This window comes from Eufriesea mexicana, unplaced genomic scaffold, assembly GCF_001483705.2.
Source record: "Eufriesea mexicana isolate 0111107269 unplaced genomic scaffold, ASM148370v2 scaffold1601, whole genome shotgun sequence".
Lineage (NCBI taxonomy): Eukaryota > Metazoa > Arthropoda > Insecta > Hymenoptera > Apidae > Eufriesea > Eufriesea mexicana.
The window spans coordinates 200,888-225,908 of NW_016909695.1; the positions used below are offsets into that span (position 1 = coordinate 200,888).

General features: G+C 34.0%; 2 protein-coding genes across 2 annotated transcripts; both read right to left on the minus strand.

Moving 5' to 3' along the window:
• Nucleotides 1–17,374: 17,374 nt before the first annotated feature.
• On the minus strand, nt 17,375–22,783 carry LOC108548381 (uncharacterized). The gene is made up of 8 exons (XM_017901291.1): nt 22,625–22,783; nt 22,114–22,408; nt 21,913–22,055; nt 21,289–21,423; nt 20,609–20,930; nt 18,845–19,161; nt 18,570–18,768; nt 17,375–17,536 (listed from the first exon to the last, which is right to left on the minus strand). Exons 1-8 carry the CDS (start codon nt 22,781–22,783, stop codon nt 17,445–17,447), a joined length of 1,662 nt encoding a protein of 553 aa, XP_017756780.1. The 3' UTR covers nt 17,375–17,444.
• A 336-nt stretch (nt 22,784–23,119) lies between these two features.
• On the minus strand, nt 23,120–24,383 carry LOC108548380 (E3 SUMO-protein ligase NSE2). Its single transcript, XM_017901289.1, has 5 exons — nt 24,305–24,383; nt 23,932–24,104; nt 23,764–23,854; nt 23,492–23,672; nt 23,120–23,427 (listed from the first exon to the last, which is right to left on the minus strand). The coding sequence occupies exons 1-5, from the start codon at nt 24,381–24,383 to the stop codon at nt 23,328–23,330; spliced, it is 624 nt and encodes a 207-aa protein (XP_017756778.1). The 3' UTR covers nt 23,120–23,327.
• Nucleotides 24,384–25,021: the final 638 nt, after the last annotated feature.

Below are 25,021 nucleotides of genomic sequence, written 5' to 3' on the forward strand. Positions count from 1 at the left end.
AAGACAGTTGCTTAGTTCAGACTCGCAATTTACTTTGTTAGGTAGATACTACAGCCAAGTGAATAGTGAAGTAACTACTTCAGAACAGAGGCATAAGACAGTGGAATTAGGATCATTCTCTTTTACATATAATAAATTAATTTTTAAATTGGTGGTGGCTATAATACTGCGTTCATGGCTATACTCATCACTGTGTTGTTAATTATAAATATCTCTAGCGATAATTGAACAATCTTTTGATCGTACTAGGTTTGCTATAGAATATAGATGATCAGCGAAAAGATTAATCCAATGGCTATAGTACTGCGATGATGGCTGCACTCAGTACTGTATTGTCATTTATCAAAATCTCTAGCGATAATTGATCTATCCACTGATCATTCTAGAATTGCTGTAGAACTTAAATGATCAGCGAATAGATTAATCCACTGGTTATAGTAATGTGTAGATGGCTATACTCAGTACAGTATTGTCAATTGTCTATATCTGAAGCGAAAATTGATCTATCCATTGATCATTCTAGAATTGCTATGAAATTTAAATCATCAGTGTATATATATATTTATAGTGACCAATGTTCACGCTCTCAGAGCTAGATGGAAAACGGAGGTTCGAGATTCCTTGCAAGCCTTTGGTGAATCCTCGACTTTCATAAGTGCAAATTCCTATGCTACCTAAGTATCCCCCGTCTAAGACAGGGCCTTAATGACGAGTCCACTAGCAGGCCCAGGACGAAATGCATCTCTTCCTTGCACCCTTCCACCTTCTACCTATTATAGCAAGACGACCACTAGGATACCAACTGGCAGCACAAAATCTTCATAATCCCTATAGGCTTTAATCCCTTGCCCTGCGATTTATGTTCCGATGACACGTGCCATAATCAACAGTAACGTCTGTCATACGTCAAGCCATTTCGAGAATAGCACGTATGTGACTGAGGCAGAAACACATCGACGAAAGTTAACCACGAATCTGACTAATGATAATAATCGTTAACTCTTTGGGACACGCTGTGATTAAAAGTGTCCCACCTTTTTGATGCACCGTAATGCATGGTGGGCCCATTTTTCGTCCCACCTGGAAATATTGCAATAGCTACATGCGCATAGGCTTATATTTCGTCTTATTTACGTAAAATAGTTGGTAATACCTTCGACAAATGTTATAAATCTATTTGCTTGCGTTGGAAACATTCAACGTGCAAGTACAGGCTCATGAATTGTTGCGAGTGAAAGGTTTATTGCGACAATTACTTTTTATTATTTATCGTGACAATTTAGTGAAAATATACCAATCTTGTTTCATTTAAGACGCAATAAAATTTCTATGCAACATGGGTCCATTTTATTATCTGAAATCCTATACCACAAAGAGAAACCTTGCACAAAGAGATCCAAATTACAATTTTTCTAGCTACGAGAATTACTGGTTCCCTAGACGAAATAAATGAATAATAAAGTTAATAAATAAATAAAAGGAGAACCTTCAAGCTGATTACTCATATTGGTCACCTAGTCTCACTCTATCACCTAGTCTAAATTTTTCTTAGAACAGTGAAGGAATTGTGAGGATCGTCACGCGTCAAGCCATTTCGTACTAACGTGACGCAGAATAACACGCTACTGAGAGAGGAAAACAATCGCGAAAATTAACCACGAGCCTGTCAATGTTTACATTCGGTTCTATCTACGAACCGCGCCTCTTGCTACGTCATGTTTGGCCCGATTTCCTTACCACGAGTCTCACACGATATTCTAGGCGAAGGGGTTAATTATGGGAGATGCCTGTTGCGTATACAAACTCATAAGCTAATTGGTCATAACGTGATAGGTTCATTACTGACTGAAAATGTCATATTTACAAATGAAATTGATATCTTTTCAAGAAGAATTTAGTTGTATCACCAATTATGGAACACCCTGTATATAACAGCACTTGGTAAGTATCAGAAGACTCTTGAGAATTCGAAGTGAATATAAATTTTACTGGAAGGTTTGTACACGTTGGTTCATTAAAACTGATATATGATTCGTCGTTAAATAGTACTATTTTGATTAATCTCATGCTTGTACTCGCAAGTTAGGAATTTCATAGACTGCTTTATTGTTAGGATTATTAATCGAAGATCGTAACTGTAGGAGATACACGAGTCTTCAAATAGAAAACCAGTTCTGTATAGCTTGACAGCTCACAGTCGTTAATTTCGTTGTCGAATATTGGTTTCTGAAAGTCAGTTTTATATATATAAGATCTTACTGTGCTTAATTGTAATAATGATAAACGGCAAGATCGTCTCATTTGTAATTTGGAATTAAATTGCATTTCATCGAAAGTTAGCAAGTGTCGAGATACTTTAGAATTTCTGTGCGAAATTTGAATAACAGATTTAATTAATATGGTAAATTCTAGAGTGGAAGAAATTTGCTATAGTTAGTGCAGGAATTATTTTTAACAAAGTATAGGAAGCAGTGGAGTAGTACATGAACCATCCCTATCTCATTAACTATTAAAATACTTATAGTTAATACCCTGTTGGATACTCATAGCTAACAGTATTTTATATTTAACACTAGAACTACCAACCCAGTCAAAATGACTGGTCCCAGAATTTTCCTTTTTGCAATCACAGAACACGTACACCTGTTTTAAGAATAAAATTGGTATCAACTCGTATTAAGAAAGAACTGTAATCAATATATTCACTCATATTAATCGTATCGCTGAAATTACTATAATATCTGTGCACGTTATAGTTAGGTGCCCATTAAAGATCGGTAGTTCTAGTGTTAATCTGTCAATACGTTAAATTATTTATAAAGGATAATTAATTAATCACAGTTCTGTTATAATTCCACGTTAATCTAAATTCATAAACGAAATATCAGAGAAATATCGGAGAAATGGAACAGAAATATCATAGTGATGATATCAAACGTAAAACACCAGAAGAACGAAACCTAATATACATTACTTAGTGATAAGTAAACGAAGGAAGATTTAATTCGAGTGATATAAGCACGTAACTACGAAATCACGTGGAATTATAGAGGGTTAATACATTTGAACTTAACTAATCAGTACATAAATGCCGGGAAAAAGGCGATATATATACGTATACCTTTTGTACAGTCATACCATGCAACAATCGTACGTATAAATACGTATACATAGCGTGCAGCAGCACCAGTGTGAATTCCACGTAACAACGAATCTACTTGCGTTGAAGGAACATATGCCAGAACCTAACGAAAAAGGAAGTACGCCACGGATTACGTAAGAGGGAAGATGCGTGGTCGGTTTTAAGCCCGCGGTGCGGCGCTGCGTGCGCAGAATCGAAATGATCACGCGAAGACTTTGTCAGAAGTTTATGAACCGTGGCGGTATACAGGGAACTTTCAATGGCTCTTTCGAATTCTAAGCGAGACGATTGGGTGGCCGGTAATATCATGGAAAATGAACAGTTCTGCTTTACAGGTGAAATTTAATGCCCGTTAGAGGAATCGTTAGACTGGGGAGCAAGTGGTAGCCATGTGGTGACGCAATTTTCTGCTTCACAGTAAATAACGAAACGGCGCGGAATTATTTATTCTCGTTACCGTGGTTAATAAACCAACTGTTCCACAGAAACGCGAGGTACGACCGTTACTTGGCGAGAAAAAAGAAGAAAAAACCGGAGAAAAATGGACAAACGACGTGCATTTCTTGCGATATTAATGGCGCGCGTTTCACTTCATTTTCTGAATTCCATTCTTGCCGCATGATCATTCGGAATTGGCCATTTTGTCTGTTACCTAGATATTTCAACCACTTAACCTCCTATAACGCCATGTGACTTGAAAGTTACTTAGATACGTACGTGTATCTCGTATAATTTATTCGTTACTATATTATGTCACATTAGCATACCATTGTATTGATATCGAATAGACTGCTCACGCAGCAAAATAAAATAGGATACAGCAATTGTAGCATTTATTTTATCAGATAGCAATTATAGTAGTTTATATAACTATAAAAGAATCATTAGCCTCGGTATTTTAGATCATAACGAAAAACTATGAAAAAGGTTGTAATTAAATTTCTTTTTCTTTCCATTGTTCTTTTCATTATGTTTAATATCTAACAATCGTGTAATTAGCTGAATTAGAGATGGAAAGGATTTCACTCGCATAAAAATATAAATATCCACAAATATTCAAGATACTAATCTTATTTATGAAAGATCTAGTAGATTTACTGATATAATATAAAAGAGTCTGAGCATTTAATACCAGCAGTATCAAACCAAACTGGTTTTAGATTCTTTCTTTTTGTATTCATTGAAAACCCACAATTATTTTTCATACTATTAATATGGATCTGAAAAATAGAAATTAACTTTATCTACATGTACTATATTTCTGTACAAATTATAGATTGGCAATTTTAGCGTTAAAAACAAATTCCATAATTATAAGGAATAAAAATGAAAAGATTAAAAGGATCCAAAAAGTAGAAATTAACTTTATCTACATGTACTATATTTCTGTACAAATTATAGATTGGCAATTTTAGCGTTAAAAACAAATTCCATAATTATATGGAACAAAAATAAAAAGATTAAAAATATTTAAAAAAATTCAAAATGATTTTACTGTATATTAAATTTGTTAGGAATCAGAGATACATTGTATCAGAAGAAGACAATGCAACTAATAACTACATTGTTTTCTTTGATACATCTTTTAGTCATCGAGATAAACTGATAACTTCTATCATTGAAAACCGTTAAATTAAAAAAAAAAGACAATTCGATAGTCACCTCGATATACGATCACGTGATCCTGAGTCATTTGAAATTACCTTACGTGATCTCATTCGTCGCGTTGCTTATCTAAAAATATAATAATAAATTGCATCACAATAACAGTATAATCATGATCTAATAAATCAAATTAACCTCGATACATGAACAAGGAAAGAGTACCATTTTTATCTTCTTCCACGAACGGCATGCGTGAAAAGCAGACAATATGGCCGCCTAGCACCGTTCCACAAAATCAGCGTTCCAGCCGTTACAACAAACTGCACTTACGTCGCAACATCCCGTACAATCGAAACGAATACGCAACTCAGACTCGATCGATTCCGCGACGATTCCCTTCGACAGCGACCGTGAAACAGTTTGTTCTCGCGCCACTCGCCGCCTATTGAATTCGAGCTCCCCGTCGCGTCGTTTTAATTAAAAAACGTTACTCCTGCGAAGGAAACGCGTGGGTGTAACGATTGGCCTCGAGGAATCGCATACCGGTATACGAACACCGTAAGGATCCACGAAGGAATCCGTTCGTCGCCTGTACACGTATACACGATGTTGCACGAAAGAAACAACACGACACATCCACCTTGTTGCACGCGGTGTAACGTTAAATATTGCCGCGAGCCACGGATTTAAACGACAACGGTAGGAATCCTCGCGCGCAACAGAAGTTACGCATGCGTAATTGGATAAGGATCGAGCGAGGTTGTCGCCCCTCGGCGGTCCTTGTCGCACTCGCTCACTCTTCTCGTAACGTCCGCCGAAAGCAGCAGGAAATTTTTATTACAGCCGTACCTTGCTCGTCGGACCAGCTGAAAAACGGTACGCGTGCTCGTAACTTCGTGGAGACCATGGGAGAGAATACGATCCGCAAAGAAATCGAAATATCTCGTCGTCGTGTGTGTTTACCGCTGCATTTTATTATCCTGATCCCTGGACTCGTGTAATCGACCGTTTCCCGCTGGTGCAACTCCTTTCACGTTTCGCCGGTGTACTCGTAACGAGCGACGAAGAAAAAGACACGACTTCAAACGGTTAATGACCGAGCAACGTTGAATGTAATATCGCAATTATATCAATTATCGCGCGACCCGGCGGAAAAAGTGCACGCGCTGTACTCGAGCCTTCGATGTGCGGTGCAGTGAAGGTTAGTCGATGCGCACAACGGTCGTGCGCAAACGGGACCCGATCTGGAATACTGGCGGGATGATACTCGATACAAACCACGAGACGGAAGAACGTTTTCTAAATTGACGCTCTTTCTGCGTCATCTGGCTTACATAATGCATATACATGCCTTCTCAATCATGTGATCGGTTGCTTTAATTCAACACGGATCGCGGTTCTGGGCAAACAAGTCTGTTCCTGGTACTTCCTCATTGGATTTATTGTAATCAACCAATGAGTGTTTATATGCGAGGTGGGGTTAGGAGCGAGTGACTAAGTGATTATTGAATTGAAGATTGTCGAGTATTGTTGGATTTGAAGATAGAGTAGATAATCTTTTCTTATCGAAAAATTTTATCGAGACAATCGATTTACCATGTTTCGCAGGATATAGTGCACGCTTTTTCAAATCAAAATTGGCGCGTAAAACGTGAACCACATAGACGTGTACTAAATTTTTGGTGATAAATCTAGAGAAAATTACTTATCTATGAAATAAATAATCTACTAAATTTTTAGTGATAAATCTAGGGATAATTATTTATCTATAAAATAAATAATGTTCCAAATTTTTAGTGATAAATCTAGGGAAAATTATTTATCTATGAAATAAATAATATACTACATTTTCGTGATAAATCTAGGGAAAATTATTTATCTATGAAATAAATAATGTACTACATTTTTGTGATAAATCTAGGGAAAATTATTTATCTATGAAATAAATAATGTACTAAATTTTTAGTGATAAATCTAGGTAAAATTATTTATCTATGAAATAAATAATGTTCCAAATTTTTAGTGATAAATCTAGGGAAGATTATTTATCTATAAAATAAATAATGCATATCATTATCATCTTCTTGCAAATTTTCTCATCAAAATTAGTGTCATATAGATGAATTACGTAGTCTCTTTATACAAATTGAAATACTTTATACATTGTACCGTATAGTAACTATTTTTTCCAACAAAATATTTTTTAAATTCGATTATTTTAAATATAGAACTGATATTTATTATATTCTTTGAGGAATATAATGTATATTAATAGTGCATTTGACTATAGATATCACCATTAGTAAACTTTAAGGCACAATATAAGAGGTATAATATGTTTTATTATTCATTCTACGTTAGGTTTAAGGGCTTCGCTCCTTTTAATTGTCTGGTTCATGCTGAATTGTTAATTAGAGTGCTAGTTAATGTAGTCGAGCAGTTTTGTAGTATACATTTGTGAGATGTCGCGTACTTCCGGACAAGTTCATGTACCCGCTTTATTCGAAGGTCCTTATACAGGGCTTCATTCTTGGCATACCACGAAGCGGTTACTATCATTCTTAGGACTTTATTCTGAGGATGAAAAATGTCTGTGCGGAATATTTTGGCACACTTTCAAAGCTGGAGTCCATCGTGATTTTACATATCAGCAGCTTGCTTTTTAATAAACTCTATGATGTACGACCGAATGTTCAATACAAATTTTTAATTTAACATCTAATTAACTTCTTTTTACTTTGAAGTACTGATTCCGGCTAAATATCCCTATGACTTTATCTCTTATTTCAATTGACTTCTTTAAACATCTCTCCCAAATATTAGGATAATAAATATAATTGGAAAATTAATCATCTTACTAAATTTTCCTATTTTACAAAAAACAGAACTTTATTTGTCTCCATTTATGAAACTGATTTAAATTTCAAATTTTATTAAAATTATTAATTCTGAATATATTATAATATTCCTCGCGAGATTTTAATCTCAACATTGGTTCTGAATTAATTACCATATTTCTGTTATAAATATAACTTCCTACCAGTATAATGTGACACACTAATGGTCAGTGCTACATCATTTTGTGCAACGAAAGAAGCCTAGTGTTCTGTAGCAGTTCTATTGTTTCTAGAGCTAGAAATCTACATCTGTAAAAAATTCTTTGCATAAACTCTTCTAGCATAAAGCATACTAATAAATTAACCATCATTTTCATCTAACAACGCAAAAAGTTTCACCATACCTCATTTCATGGAATAAGACTGCAATTAATTGGGAAATATCCATTTTACATCTGTGAGATATTGCCATGAACATCGATGATAAATTAGCCACTGCTTTCAGCTTGGAACAGCGATTCTGAACTATGATTCCGTAACATATTAATGTACCTATGTTACATTCTATTTTTCAGAATAAGAAAAAGAAATCAATATTACCTGATTAAATTATCACTCGGAAAGCAATTCTTCCATGGATTATTCAAAGAATTTTGTACGAAGTAACTGTGAACGTTAGTGAGAAATTAATTACTGTATTCAACTTGAGATAATGATTATCAGTTGAACCCTGTAATAACACAGTATATGATATCAATAATTCACGATGAGAAATAAAAATGATCTTTTTTTCGAGATTTATAATATTTTCTTTAAAAGGAAAAAATTATTCGATAACAAAATGAACAAAATTATAAGTGCCTCAATTATCTACAAAGTAATTATATTTCTCCAAATACTGTAATTTTCATTTTAATATCTATTATAAATTATTATATATAATAATGTAATAATTATTAAATCATTTTAATATCTATTATAAATTATTATATAAATTCTATTTATTATATTAACCCTTTGCACTCCCAATTATTTTTCAATTTTGTCGCCAATAACTTTCTACCATTTCAAGTAGTTTATTTGAAAGTTACTTTACAGGACAGTTCTTATTTAACACAGTTCTTATTATTTTAAAGACTTTTGTTTACTCATTTAATTTGTTTATGAATTATATTAAATATAACTCTCAAATATTATTGTAATTTATATTTTAAATTTAAGTAATTCAAGTAGTTACTTACTTTCTGTTTTCTTGTTCAGAGTTTTAAAGAATTAAAAAACGTCGAGTGTAGTTATGATAAAAACTGATGTTGAGTCACACTCTTTTGCAAAGGAGTGCAAAAGGTTAAACTATGTTAAATAAAATTCAATTTCATTTAAAGTCGAATTATTCCCAATATGTGTTAACCATAATCCTAAAACGAATATTAAATGTTAAAAATATTAAACAGACAAGAAAATTTCAACATTGCTATTACAACCTTTTTCTAAATCGAATAACCTATATACAATTACTCCCTATAATCTGACAGAGAATATAAGGAATTATATGGAGCTGATACAGGTATGAAATCTGCTTAAACTATCGCTAAGTGGTATTTTAACTGTTTTAATTCGAGTGCCTCGGGTTGTGCGACATTCACGTATCATTTGTCAGTTGTCCTTGGCGGGCGACTTCAAAGAAAAAGGATACGAACTGTTTCATTCCGCTTGCCACGTCACGTAGGCCTTTTTAACAGTTCCGAGCGAACTACACCTTCCCGCTTAATTTACCACAATGTGTGAAAGTAAAAGCATCAAAAGTTACCGCTAGACGCAGAACAACAAAGAAACCAACTGTCACGAGGAACGCGTTCGACGAAATCTCTCTGTCCAATCACAGAGAGCTCTTTCCGTTCGTTCCGAATCGCTTCTCCGATCTGTCCCTTTCATATTTTTCACGGGATATATACGTCGGATAGGCTGATAAGTTCCTCGAAAAGACAGCAAACGGGAAATCAAGCGTTCAATAACCTGAATTTACAATATACGATTTTGCATCGGGTATCGCAACCTTTAACATGTTTCTGTAGCCACTTTCACTTTACATAACACGCTTTATGCTGTAGATGTGTGTTTAGTAATCCAGCAACGATCGCATGATTAACATTTATTAAGAAAAAATTAATCCCCCGATCCATTGTAGTAATAGAGACGGCCGATTTACGTAATAAATAGATTAAAGCTATTAGTATATCGAGACCCACTTAATTTCGTGCAACGTAACGTGATCGTACTATACAGTGTTTTAAATCCGAAGCTATTCGATTATATAGTTATCGCTACTGGGAACACGTATACGTCATACGTTTCGAAATTAATTACTCGAAACTCGTGAATGAAGTTATAAACTCCTAACCTAAATAAGAAATATTTCAGGCAGGCTAACCGATAAATTGTAAAAACGTTGATACATCGAAAAGGGAGGAAGAAGAATAATGGACGACAATACGTTGCTTTCTCCCCTCTATCGGCGACCGACGAAATAAAACGAGTCGACTCTGTACACACTTCAACCGTGACAGCTGTCAAAAGTGGCGAAGCGTCCACGACGCAACGCAGGCGCGAGAGCGATCATTGAAACAAGAAAGACAGCGAGTGAGAGAGCGAGATAGCGAGAGAACGAGCGAGAGAGAAAGAGAGAGGGAGAGAAAGAAAGAGAAAGAAAAAGAGAGAGAAAGAGAGGTGGACGATCGCGTAAACACGCAAGTCTTACGTTGTTACGAGTGAGAAGGAAGTAACGTGTTAAGGATAAAGAAAGAGAGAAAGGTTAGAACCGCACAGTGAATTCCGAGTGCGACGGCGCGGTGGTGGATACCTGTCAGCGCACATTCCACGGTCCCACAGCGTGCTCTCGCCTCGTCGTTTACTACCACTAGACTTTTGCCTTCCTAACGGCAAGAACACGTAGTCACACACACCGCCAGTATACTCCAGGATGGGATTTAAACGCACACACTCGAACTTGTTCACGAAAAAAACGTATCACTTGCCACGGTAGCCGGTGGATCGCGTGTTGCTCGCGGCGCGAACATGGCGCACAATTCGTACGGTATTCACCACTGAAAAGCACAGCCCAGAAAACAACAGAGATCCTCTACGGTGTGAGAGAAACTTGAAGGAGCGACGCGAACAATGGAACGTGACTTAAGGACACCGGAGAGCGCGAGAGCCAACTTTACACCGCGGGGTAAATACTAGAACAAAACTCGCTGCTTTCGCCCGCGGAGCGCGGCCGTGCTGGCCAATCCCCACCCGCGCAACGCCGCCACGTGGTACACGGCTTAGCCAATCACAAACTGGTTACGCGGGGCCCCCCGGACGTGTTCGTAAAGCCGGCTTGCTACCGATCAGTTTCTTCTCTTCTTCTCTTGTACCGATTTAACATTTAGACGACATAAAGGAACACGAAAGGCCACCGTCTTTTTGCTGATATACTTGAACTGATTCCTTTTCTTCCTCTCACGCGATGATGGTTCACTGCTTCATGAACGAGAAAATCGGTACGTATGATTCGGAAGAAGAGATTGCAGCAAGATCAAATGGAAGATCGACTAAAATATCTTTGCGCCGAGGGATAAACACGCTAAAGAAACTTTGGTATTGCCTGCAGCGTACACTACAGATAACTTACGGGTTTCTATTCCCACAATACTGGTACGTAACGTTACATTCTCTGGCTAAAACGACACAGGATTGCATGCATTTATAAAATTCTTCGGTTATAGGTCAATTCGTCAACCTATGTCCCCACTAGTGTGTACTCGTTTATCTTAAATTGGTACAAAGAGACGCGCAGAAACATTACACTTCCGTTGATGTGTCTTCTCCCTGCTTTGCTTTGAAGAAGTGCCGCCTACTTGTCAAAACGTCTCGTTGTTATCGCGAAACAGTCTTTTGTAGTCACTAGCACTTGTATATACCTATGTATACGCGACTAGCGTTCGTTACATAGATTTGCATACATGACTCAATGGACCTGCGAGCGACTGAATAGATAACTACGAGCATTGCCTTGAATCGTGATCAATAAAATCGACTTAAGCGATATGTCTCGTGGTTTGTTCCATGAGAACAATCAGATATCTAAACAGAAAGATTAATAATACCTGCTATATAGTTATGCTCTTTATCTAAATAAAATAATCAAAGTGCATAAGACAAACTTGACGACAGAGAAAGGTTATATATCTTGTCTCATTACAATATATTATTATAACAACATATGGTATATTTTAAATCGAAGAATCTCTTGAAAGTAATATAATAAATTATTGAAAAGAAATTACTATTTTCTTTCCTTCATTCCCTTATTATTTAGGTAATTAGCAAATGGTTGTTATCAAGACATTTTGCTCTCCACACTGTGAGTTAACCTCTACATTATATTCACACTAAATCCAGATTGTTCTAATATTTACATTATAAATGATATCAAGTTCATCAGCTGATCAACCGATGCAATAAATTGTATCTACATAAAATCGTACACGTAATCGATATAGCAAATAATTATCTCTTTAATCCAAATTATCAGCTGCTACGTGAAATATTATCATACACACATACATGTATAACTAAAACGATAAGAATATGTTATAATGCTTGTGTAACTTTATTTCCCAGATAAATATTGTGATCCAATATGACGATGCTCGTCAACAAACGGAACGGTCATGTTTTACGCAAGACATACAACGTGTAGTGACGCAATGCAACGTTTCATGAAATTTCTAACGGGTAACCTCTCTCGGAAGGTTAGATCGATCGGTACATCGAACCAGTCGCCGAAACGGACGACAGACGGCTCTGAATTCGACTCGGGAGATCACAGAATCCATCTCTCGGTCGTATATGCGACGAGAGGAGTGTGTAACGGGCCACTGGCCGGTGGAATTAGTTTCTTTTTTTGAGGCAGGTCACTGACACCGAACGGCGATGGATTGACGCGGCGGGGTCAAGTTCTACGTGCGCTGTCGACAGTACTTCGCGTTTAAAGGTATCGCCAAGCATTCCTTGCGGGATATCGCGTTACTTACGGAACCATGATCAATCGTCCGAACCCAGTCTATGACTATACAACGAAGGATGCAAGTCGTAAATCGTTGCGAAAGGTGCGAACGGTGTTGCTCGTGGTAAACGACTCAGCTGTAATACACGTTTACACGGGAAGGGGGCAAAAGTGTTTTGAGCGTTCCTTTTTCTTTAATCTATCGCCAAACGTATAATTTGTGAATGGTTACGCTCGAATTGATAGTCGAACAGTGTGACAGCCGATTAAGGAAATTTCGATGCGCGCGCAACATAACCTACTTACGAGGTGCAACAGTGTTCAGAAAATTGTACGAAACTAGTTTCCCTGTCTGACATTAATTTTCTAATTTGCGAACAGTAGTGTTACATTATACGCTTCTTAAACGTTGCCATTCATTAATTCAGCTTCCGTATCATATCACATCGTACTCGTCGTGTATTAAATGTCACGTGCTCGTTCAAATATTTACTACGTTCATCGAAATACTATACCCGTCGGGTATCTTCTGTTATTCGATTCAGTTTAAACTACCAACGTTCTCAGATGCTGTTTCTATTACTCTTAATTATCGAAAATTAGAATTCTAAGGGTTTTTAAACTCAACATCACCGATAATTTCGTATGATGATTTCTCATGAAATATGTATCGTATATGCTTCATGAGAAATTTATACTGCCAGATAGAATGTAAAATTATACGTAGAACGGAATAATCGTATACAGTGAATTAAAGGGTAATAGTCAACAGATAATTACGACTATCCCCAAACGTAGTGATATGTTGAAGTTTTAAAATGGATTATACATTTCGTGCTCACAATTTAGTGCTTTCTCAAGCAACTGTTCTCTGCAGCATCTTCTCGAGTCAGAGCGGAAAACGGACAAATGAATTCCTAGCGTAAGAACGCAAATAACGGTGCTCGCCATCAAGATAAAGGTTAGTAATTAATTATCGAAGCACCTTGAGGAACGCCTATGGAATTTTTTTTTCTCCATTTCAATATCACGCGTTAACTTCGATACGTGTAATAAACATTTCTACATCGTAGGAAATGCGATCACGGTAATGCGTTTCTTCTATCCTAATCGCATTACCCCGGTTTCGTGATACAATGTGAAACGTTATTCAATGGTAAATGATTAGAATCTCACAAGTAAAAAGTAAATTAATGGCTTCTTTCAATTTTAATTTAGCCGAAAGTAAAACGTTATTTCAATATCAGCTAACAAGAATGACAGTAGAAATTATATTCAGTGATTTATTTGTTAACTAATTTTTATCTAGATAATTACATAATTGCATGGAGAATGAAAAAAATGATTTATAAGAACAGTTTATTTGCTTAGATAACTCTGGCTTATGTAATTATTCACAGAGAATATTTTCTCGCGGACTTACATGCAATCGATGCAAATTACTTTCAATTAAAATACATTGTTTCAAATGTTTCAAAACCTACATTCATTCCATGTTAAGGAATTTAATATAAATACAGATATAATTGATTTCAGAAATTCTAGTGATTCTAGTGATTTCAGGTGTACATTTTGACTATATTAAAACAACAATATAAATGAAACATATTTATCGAATCTAGTTTCTTTTCTGATGATCTGTAAAGTATGAGAAATTTTGTCTATAAAAATCGTAATGTTCCCTATTTTTCCCCTAGACTTTCATATATCTTATTATTCTTGTTCACGTCATTTTCAAATTAATATATCCCTCTGTTTAATAATAGAAAGAACAATGCTCTGCTAATAACCTCTAAAGTATGAGAAATTTTGTCTATAAAAATCGTAATACTTCCTATTTTCCCCTAGATTTTCATATATCTTATTATTCTAGTTCACGTCATTTTCAAATTAATATATCCCTCTGCTTAATAATAGAAGGAACAATGCTCTGCTAATAACTTCTAAAGTATGAGAAATTTTGTCTATAAAAATCGTAACACTTCCGATTTTTCCCCTAGACTTTCATATATCTTATTATCCTAGTTCACGTAATTTTCAAATTAACTTATTCCTCTGTTTGATAACATAAGGAACAATGCTCTTCTAATAACCTCTAAAGTATGAGAAATTTTATCTATAAAAATCGTAACACTTCCGATTTTTCCCCTAGACTTTCATATATCTTATTATCCTAGTTCACGTAATTTTCAAATTAACCTGTCCCCCTATTTAATAACAAAAGGAATAATACTATCTTTTATGTTTTCCTTTTTACCATCTCGTATATTACGATCTATCAATAATTTCATTATGTCAATTGTGTGTTAAGTTCAATTCAACTCCCTGCTTCGCGTGCTATACCGCATTGAACAAAAACGTCAGTTCAATCAGATTCAGAACTCGCGTTACATGTACGCGTTTATTTTGTTCTTTTCAGTTAATCGAATAAGTCTTTCGGGACACGTATGTCTAATTCGATGTTCAACGGGTCTCTCACGCAACCAAACGAGTCACATCTAATCATTATTCACGGTAACTTCCGCGTGTGTGTGTGCGTTGGGAGCAACACAGCGACATAGGTTAGTTTATCTATGCCATCGTAATTTTAGTAATCGCATCGTGTTTCGCTTATATAAAAATGCCGATACGAGAGATATTCGATTGAGATCGTGACGATAAAATCGGCTTAAGCAATCTCTAATACAATCGGTTTATCCGCAATGGACATTCATACGTGGCCGGGATATTCTCATTATAGATGGCGTGTTTCTCGACAAACGGTTGACGACCGCATGAATTGTCTTAATTAAGTTGATCAGATCCAATTAGAGGCCCTTTATGCTCCTTCGTACCTAATTCCACCCTTCTTCGATCGGCAGATAAATATCCTAGCATGCTAAAAATAAAATCATTGCGTTCGTTTAAGTATGAATAGGAAGAGTACCACGACCACGGGTTCTCTACGTTAATCAGATTAAATTGTGTCGGCAATTGCGAATGTGGCCTGAGACAAAAATCCCAGAAAATTAAATTTTGCCTTATGAGAATAATTTTGTAAATAATATCATAAACAGTATGACCCAAAATAATATGTTATAAGTGAAAGAAAAAAATTCAATTTTTAATCACTATAAAGGCCAAAAATCAAATGAAATATAATGTGAATAATATAATAAATAGTATGTTATAAATAAATAATCTATATAATATAAATAAAAGAAAAAAATTCAATTTTTAATCACAACAAAGGCCAGGTATCAAATGAAAAATGCCATAAATATATAATATAAATAATATAATAAATAGTATAACATAAAATAGTATAATAAATGAAAATAAGTAATTTTATAGAAAAAGAAATTAAACTATTTAAAGATCAAATAACAAATAGAAAATACTCTGCTCAGGCTACTTTTATAATTACTGGCACAATTAGACGCATCTTTCATACTTCGAGCTTACCATACCTAATACGTTATTAGATAATTATTAGATAACGTTGTTAGACTACAATTTATCTGTTAGCATCAAAGAATTTGATCAGCAGATGTACTCATTTCATCTCCTCGGTTATCTCCTCGGTTATGAATGACTTTTTGATAACGTGTTCTAGAAATATCCACAAATACGCCATTGTTAATCCGTCAGCTATCGTGTTATTTTATCAGAAAATTCTTTATTCGATTATCGATAACAAATAATGGCGGACAACGGGAACGTTGTGTAAAAATCGACGAGCAAGTCCTAACCTTAAATGTGTCAGGACGGTGTTACATTAAATCTCTCACATATGTTCCAACGCGAGACAGGCACATCCTTTCGTTTATCACTTCCTGAAATCTGATTTCAGTTTTACCGTCTGTTCCAGATTCCTGTTTCCATTGCGTGTGCACGCAAGTTTCACGCCATGAATATTCGAAGGTAGAATTTTAAGCGAACGAATCTAACAGCTTTCATCGATCGAGTACCTGGGCTTAAATATGGAAGAAGAACCGTTAGATGGAAACTAATTATGCCGCCATTATGCCTCCAGCACGTGGTACACAAACGGCACTTCTTCGTGTAAGTAATCTTTTATTACCCTGTTTTCTTTATTATTTTCTTATTAATTTGCATCTCGCGGTTATGCGTATTTGAATGTAAATCGTCAAAAATTTCAGGTCAGTGAAAATTAACGAGGGACACACGGATAGAAAAGTCATCGCGAGGCTGTTAAGGATTCACTTTCTAGGATCATTTAAATCCCTGGTGAAAGTGGCTATCAGAAGCGTGTAGCTTTGAACGCCTGTAGGAACTTGTTGGCCGGTAAATATTGTAATTAACTGATTCATTGTACTGCCTGGAGGAGATGCAATGCAAGAAAGCCCAACAATAAATATACGTACGCTGCTGAAAATAATTATTGGATCTCTTAATCTGCCATTTTATCTGATCGGTGATATATTTGGTACCTCGTAAACCTGTGTAATATATTTATGCGTGTAATTTGTAATGTAATGTGATTTTCATGGATAATCAATTGTGAGCTACCCATTGTTTTATAGTTATTATAAGTTATAGTTTATATAACTTAATATAAGTTTTATAGTTTGAATATTTATTAAATTATATTAATTATATTATTAATAATTATTAAAGAAAAATATATGTATGTGTATGTAGAACTTTATTTTTAGAATTTATTAGAGTTTTATATCTGTAACTCAATTAAATCGAAATTATTCAATTATGTATTATAATAGTTTTATTACAGCGGGGTCAGAATCTTCCACTTCAAGCCAGGGATACAGCTATTCTTGATCATTAATTTGTAACTTATTCTCGGCCATTAATGTTCCAAGAACCAGAATAAAATTCCTAATACTACCAGCTCTAAGGCGAGTCCAGTTCGAAAAGCGAGTGATGTTCCTCTGGCAGATTCTAGAAAATAATACAACAATTGCTTAAAGAATAGAAAACAGAACAATGAATATTGATATATAATCAAGATACAAATAAATGTGTTTGTCAAAATTTGTAATTACTTAAAGTGATATAAGTTTGTAGATACTACTCTTTTTATACAAATAAAGGTATTTAAGAATTAAAATTATTTAATACTGCAGAAGCAGTATCTTTGTAATTGTACAAACTAAATACATCAAAAGCAATATCAGATACAAAGTTCAAAAACAATGGATCAAGTTAAAAAAACTAACAAGTCAGCAGTAATTATCGCAATATTTTTCCAAGATTATAAATATATAAATAACTAGGAAGGAGATTCAAGGATGGAAATTATATTAACCACAACAAATAAGGCAAATAAAAACTGATTGTATATATATAATACATTAATCAGCAGATAAAATATGTTGCAACCATTTTTTAGATATTACTACATATATCCTACAATAATATTGCATTAAGATTAAGATCATGAGTTGGAAAAATATATAATAATAAATAATAAATATACATATCCTACAATAATATTGGATTAAGATTAAGATCATGAGTTGGAAAAATATATAATAATAATATAATAAAAAAAATATAAATCTGTTAAAAAATTAAATGACACTGTATTTTTATCTATATTATTCTAATACTTTATTACTAACAATTTAGTTCTTATTGTATAAACGCTCTATATACCTTGTTCTAATCGCAACTAACGCAACTGACTCAACTAACGAAGATTGAATACTGAGTTATTGTACTGTACTGACTTATTGTCGAAAATCTTCATATATATACACATCGCTCTCCCACTCCTACTACGGAAGCTCGTATCTACCAATTAGATACATAAAATTGCCTACAAAATCTGTGAGTCCCTGTAATATTTTTCCCCATCTGGTGTTACCCTAGGATAAATCTAGTTATTAGCTGTAAGCCAGGAGAGACGTAACGACGAGGGGAAGAATTTTCAACGGAAGCCAAGAATTTTCTTCGTCCACCATTTCCTCACCATAATCGTAATATCGCAGCGGTTCCGTGGAATCATCTTCACACTCCTCCGTAGCGGATCTGATCTCCATAGGCCCCTTCCTCTCTGGTTCGTCGACCTCTTGCTTACCCTCGAACGCAATCGCCGCGTAATCGGACCTCGTCTCTCGAGTATGTTTCCTGGGGCTCCGACGACCCTTTGCGGAACCTCTGTGCCCGATCTAGAAAAGCCAGGAAAAGATTTACGTCTAAGTACTAACCGTAATCGTAATAGCGCCCTGTCTCCGACTCGTTCACCGTCTCGTCACTGTTCTCGTCGCTGTTCTCGTCGTCCTCCTCCTCCTCGTCGTCTTCGTCGGCCTTCCCATCGCCGGGGCCGCTCTTTTCGTCCCCCTCTTCGTCATCGTCCTCATCGTCGTCTTCGTTTTGGCCACTGTAGTCGGCGTCATCGCCTAATCGACTTCTCAGAACGGAACGATATCCGTGGATGCCTTTAAAGTTCTTGTTTGCCAGTCTATTTTCGCGTAACACGTACTCCTCCTCCTGGTCGGCACTCGCAGCTTGCAGGAGGTTGCGTTTTACTACTCGCGCTGATTCCGGGGGACACAACGTGTCTGCAAAGTAGCACATCAATGGCTTGCGTTGGATCAGTTAAAATATGTCAAATGATAATTAAAATTGTGACGCAATATCTGAGAAAAGGTAAAGGATGACTTGTAAATAATTATCTCATTCATGTTTTGCAACCGCCTTTACACTCGGCGATGTATTCGTTACAGGAAAATAGTAATTAATAGTAATTAATTAATTCGAAGACTCAAAGTCGACGATATTTCTAACACGGTAAATAAGAAAACGTGTGCAAATTAAGACGTAGAATTATTTTATTTCGGTATATATATTCCACGCATCGTTGGATAATTGCAAATTTGATATATTCATTAACTGCCATCTTTAGAATTTGACAAAATGGCGACCGAGAGGCGCCTCTCGAGTGCGAAAAGTTAAGATCTCGTTTCTGGCGTTAAGAATGGGCAAGTTTGGAGAACTGTAAGAAATAATAGTAAAATTATTTCGTTGCAATAGAAATTTCTGAAGATCTTATTCGTGGTAATTGGAACTGAACCCATAGAACTACGGATGCGTGAAATATGGCTACTGCCCCTTAACGTTTCATTTCTTCAAACGCTCCAATAATCATTTTTCCTGGTGAATTTTTATTTCCCATGCAGATATAATGACTTTACCACGAATCTATCAAGCAATATTACCTTTCATTGAAAATAACTTTATTTTTAAATTCAAATTTCCTGGTAACGAAGCGACCTCTGCGAATGAAATTCATTGCATATTATTCTGTTATATTTAAATGAAAGGTGCAAGAAGTTTTAACAAAAAGCAAATTAATACTAATACGCAAAAAATCATAACAGGAGACAGAATTTTAATTCCCCTCCATTAGTTATGTGATGTGTCATATTGCTATTTGAATATATTCATACGTATGTATGAATAATGAATGAATATACAGGGTGGACCATTGAATCTTGATCATTTTACATGTTCTCCTTATTTTTAGAGACATGAGGAGGCTTTAGTGGTTTATAATATACAAATTATAATCTTTTTATAAGTGTAAGGTGTTTGGAGACTCAAGGTGACCTTTATTTTTTTGTAAATGAAATGTTATATTGAAATGTTATATTTTTCTAATTTTAATAAAGTAGCTTCAAAATAGGTAAATTCAAAATAGGTAACTTCAAAAACGTCTAATTCGACAAGGAATTCGACAATGGGTGACATATATACTTAATAATATATATAATATCTATTCACGAATATTTCATTCATTTTAGTTTTGTTTTCATTGCATACTACGTACTATCCATTCTAGTCCAACTGTACTGTTTGCTTACCCCCTAGTAAATGAATTACATGAAGTATTCCTAACCATACTTCAACAGAGTACTCACTTGAACGCTCAAAATTTGATTGTCAGTTGCATATTTTTTAACACCCTGTATACAACATTCTGAAATCGTAAACATAACAGGTTAGTACCTTCGAACCTTTCACGATCATCGTTCTCGTAAGCTTCGTCGAAATCGATGTTGTTACCAGGATCGAGTTCTCCTTCGAAAGTGAATGTTCTAACGTTGCTTGAGATACACCCCTCGGTAGAAATGCAAGGTTCTGTGAACCTGGCCGCTCTCATAATTCCATCGACCATGTTTACCTCGCAGTAACATTTGCTGAAGCTATCCGGGCAGCTAGAAAAGTTCACACCTTTCGTCATGGTCAAGGAATTCGAGGGAACTTCCCTAAAGGAACGTTGGCTCACCAAAATGATCCTGGTCCGATACAGTCTATGGCTGCTTTTCCTCTAAAAAATATTAGGATACGTCCATAGACTGCTGACAAAAATAACAAATATCAACATTAGGATTGTACAATTATTTTTAATAAAATTAATATTATCTATAGAATTTTCTTATCTTTCCTTCAAAATCATTCAAACGAGATTTGAATGATTTTTTTTTTGTACAGTAAGTAGTCAATGAGTAATTTTCATTTACTCATTAAAGTTGAACACCCAGTATATAATAAGAGATATGCAGTAATATTTTATAATTCTTCAAATTTAAGGAGGAAGAATGATATTATTGTTATTGTTGCTGTTATTACTGTTATTATTGTTTATTATATACGTCTATGTTTGCTTTTATCTTTATTTACGTTACTTGATCTTGGCATGATGCAATGGCTACCAGGAATCCCCTACCACAAGTGCTGTTGCATTTTGGAGAAGACCATCGTGACCATAAGGAATTAATTTCCGCTGGTATTGAAGTTGAAGGTCCAATTTCTTCGCAGAACTACGAGTATCAAATTTCATAAGGTCTCGTTATCTTCCAATCGAAACAAGAGGGAATAATATACTATACATACGCTGATATTTTAGTACAAAATATTTTGGTTATACCGAGAATTAAGTAAAGTTCATATTTAATTCAATTGTATTGTAGAAATTAAGTTAATTCTTATTCATTAATTAAAGAATTTTACCTTATTGATAATCACGTGATAATACTATATAATTATTCCAGAAATTTTTATTCTCTTAAAAATTGTACTAAAAGAAACGTGGGTAAATCTAAATTTTTAATTTAAATGTAAATTATAAATTTTATTAAGAGGAACATGGCGGAATTGTTTATTGTAATGTTTAATATTTCTTTGAAAAGAAAGATATCCAAACCTCAAAAAAGGAAAGACAACGTATATTTAAATATGTCTTGTTGATATTTTGAAATACATTATTATTGTAATTTTACGCGAGAGTACCTAAGGCAAAATAACATTACTGGTTGTCTGTGATGACAGTTCGAGGCACATTGAGGGGTGTGTATTCCTTTGATCGTGGTTGCAGTACATTGTGCAATACCGCAAATCCCACGTGGTGAACATAGACTCTCAGGTAGAGGATTTAGAAAACACGTTGGAAATCCTGAAAATTATCTTTGAAATAAGTATTTCCTGTATTATATTACACGCTTTATATCAACCTTCCGTCTTATACAATGCCTGACCAGCTATTGATATGGAACAGTTGCAGCTTGAAGTACTTTCCGCGAGAGAAGTTATATCGCATAATCGTCTATGAACTCTTGCACTTGTGTTTGAATATGGAGTAGCTTCGTTAAAAGTGCAGTCTGCTTTCCTCTGTCGTGTCAGTTCGAGTGAACACAGGTCCCAAGTGTGAAGAGTTAAGCAGGGACAAATTCCGAGGAAAAATTCACCGACCCCAGAACTATCCAGAACTTTTGATTCCGAAGGTATGCTACGTAATTCGACGAACAACTAAATATTAAATAGAACTGTATTGCACGAAAATTTAATCTTTGTTAAAGTTTTTTATTTCTTCGAACTTGCTCTTTGTTTATATTACGTGAAGGTTATATTTATTTAGATTGTTTGCAAAGAAGAAAGTATTTTATATGAAATCCTTTTTCTTACAGCACAAAATCCTTCACCAATTTCTACGAAAGCACATTGCTGCAGATGTAGTTGCCGTACCCAACATGTTATATCATAATTCGGTGATTCATTCAAATCTTTAGATATAAATAGAAATGGGTCCCAATTGCTACTATCCATGTTGAATCCGTCAACAGTCCGACGAGCGTTCCCACGAGACAGAATTAATACCGTCGATAAAAACGTAAGTATAAACATAGCCTAAGTGTTGACATAGTTTGATAACGACACAAATTATACGCACAAACAAATATATAATAATCTGAAGTTGTTTCGTTATTAATATTTTATTGAAATTGTATATTTTATACATTGTTATAAAAATAATACATAAATAAAAATTGTGTAGAAAACATTGTAAAAAGCTACTCTTTTTTCAATAACAATCTAATAAATATAATTATATATACGTTTTTATTCAATAAACTATATTTTTGCATGTACACGATTTATTTATATTATTTTAGAAGATACATTTTTATACTGTCCCTTAATACTTAAAATAAACTCTTACAGCAGTGATTTGGAGCAGAGCCAACATTTTTATAGAGTACTAATCACAGAAATATGTTTACAATGTACAACATGTCATGCTAGGTCACATGTTGTGTTCAGGTCCATGACATATCACATGCAGCCTTTATTTCTGTTTTGATAATGTATAAACACTAAACTTTGGTCTTGTATACATTTATCAACAATGAATATTACACAGTGTTAAATATTAAATTTTCATGAAACATTATTCTGGATTTTTCTCTAGATATGCTTTTGTTACAATATCTGTACGAAGATGAGCAAGTGTTACAAATTCTGTACTCTTGCAACCTATAACAGGACACCTACAAACAGAATTTATAATTACGACTATTTAATACAAGTGACTTTTATCAACAGAATATTTACCTTGTCTTTTTATTAATTTTCAGTATTTGTGTAATACTTTCTCGATCATAAGTATGATCACATATAGTATTCTTCACAGGATCCACAATTCTTTTCTTAGAAATTGGATCAATTACATTTATATAGCCTCCTGTTAATTGTAATTCTGCACTTGTATCAGTTTCTTTATCTGCTACTCTATCTGTAATATAAAATATTGTCATTATTCATAAAGCATTTATTATTTGTAAAGTGAAGCATATTTTTCTTTATTATTACAACTATAAATCTACCTAATAATGTTTCCACATGTTTATCAAATTCTAAAAGTTTATCATCATTTGATACATCAGTATTAATTTCAGATATGGCTGTCTTATATTCCTAAAATTGTTTAAATATGTGTTATTTTTTTTCATATGAATAAATATACTTTATAATTCTTTATGTTATATAATTACGTTTAAGGCAGATTTAATATTTGTTTGTGCAACATCATCGTCATCATCATCATAATAGAACTCCAATAATCGGTTTCTTACATTTTCTGCTGATTTTAATTTTTTATCTTGAATACAATTATTTTGTACTATATCCCTTAGTTCTTTTAACTTCTTCTTCCTTTCATTAGTTTCTATAAACATAAAAGTATAAATAAATTAAGAAACCTATAAAATTGTTAGATACAACATTTTTTATAACTACAGAACAATCAAAAAATTATTTCTTTTTTTTTTGTTCTATATTTTGATATGTTCAATATATATCTGTACAATATTGTTGTACATTGATTACAATTTTAAATATTATCCATTTAACCTTACAAATACTTACCATAATAAGCAATAATATTAGCAGCAGTTTTTGTATAAAGATCATATAACTCCTCAATGTCTTGTTGAGATTGGGACATTTTTAATATTAGATTTTTTATGACTTTTAAATTTTTATTATTTTTTTGTTTTCCGTAAATTTTTAAATAATGTAGTCATATACCTATTTTTGGCACTTAAGTCACTTATTACTATACATAAATATGATAATTGTAAATAAAATCGCATCACAAATTACATATTTTTAATAAATTAAAAAGTTTTTATAACATTTAAATCATTTAAATAATACAATGTTTTAATTATTGTAGTTAGGTACACTTTCGCAAGATGTAGCTTTTAGCAACATCCTTTTCATTTTGAACGCAGAAGTGGTACTTGTTTCGTCGTTTGGATTTTATACAAACCTTGTAAATTACCTTGATCTACTTTTGAAAGAAATCAACTCCTTGCTTATGTAGCTTTTTAAATGTTCAATAATTAAATACTTTATAGTTTTGTATTTTATAATTTACGTAGATTTAAAAATGGAAATTATACATTGTTTATGTTTTTTTGTGGTAAGTTTGTTGTGTATTATTTTTAACAAATTTTTTTAACATAATTAAGGCAACATTTTTGTACAATATACGTCATAATAAGTTTATAATTGAAACATATTAAATGTCTAAAACATTCAATCTTTTTAGAGATATATTAACATTAAAGTTAATTATTA

Excerpts from the sequence above, each read along its gene's own strand:
- LOC108548380 (XM_017901289.1), bottom strand. The coding sequence starts at position 24,383 with ATGTCCCAATCTCAACAAGACATTGAGGAGTTATATGATCTTTATACA. Across the intron at positions 23,855-23,931 it reads ATATTAAATCTGCCTTAAAC|GAATATAAGACAGCCATATC; the intron begins GTAATTATATAA and ends AAACAATTTTAG. Across the intron at positions 23,673-23,763 it reads ACATGTGGAAACATTATTAG|ATAGAGTAGCAGATAAAGAA; the intron begins GTAGATTTATAG and ends TTTATATTACAG.
- LOC108548381 (XM_017901291.1), bottom strand. The coding sequence starts at position 22,783 with ATGTTTATACTTACGTTTTTATCGACGGTATTAATTCTGTCTCGTGGG. Across the intron at positions 22,056-22,113 it reads GGCATTGTATAAGACGGAAG|GATTTCCAACGTGTTTTCTA; the intron begins GTTGATATAAAG and ends GATAATTTTCAG. Across the intron at positions 21,424-21,912 it reads ACTGTCATCACAGACAACCA|TTCTGCGAAGAAATTGGACC; the intron begins GTAATGTTATTT and ends TGATACTCGTAG.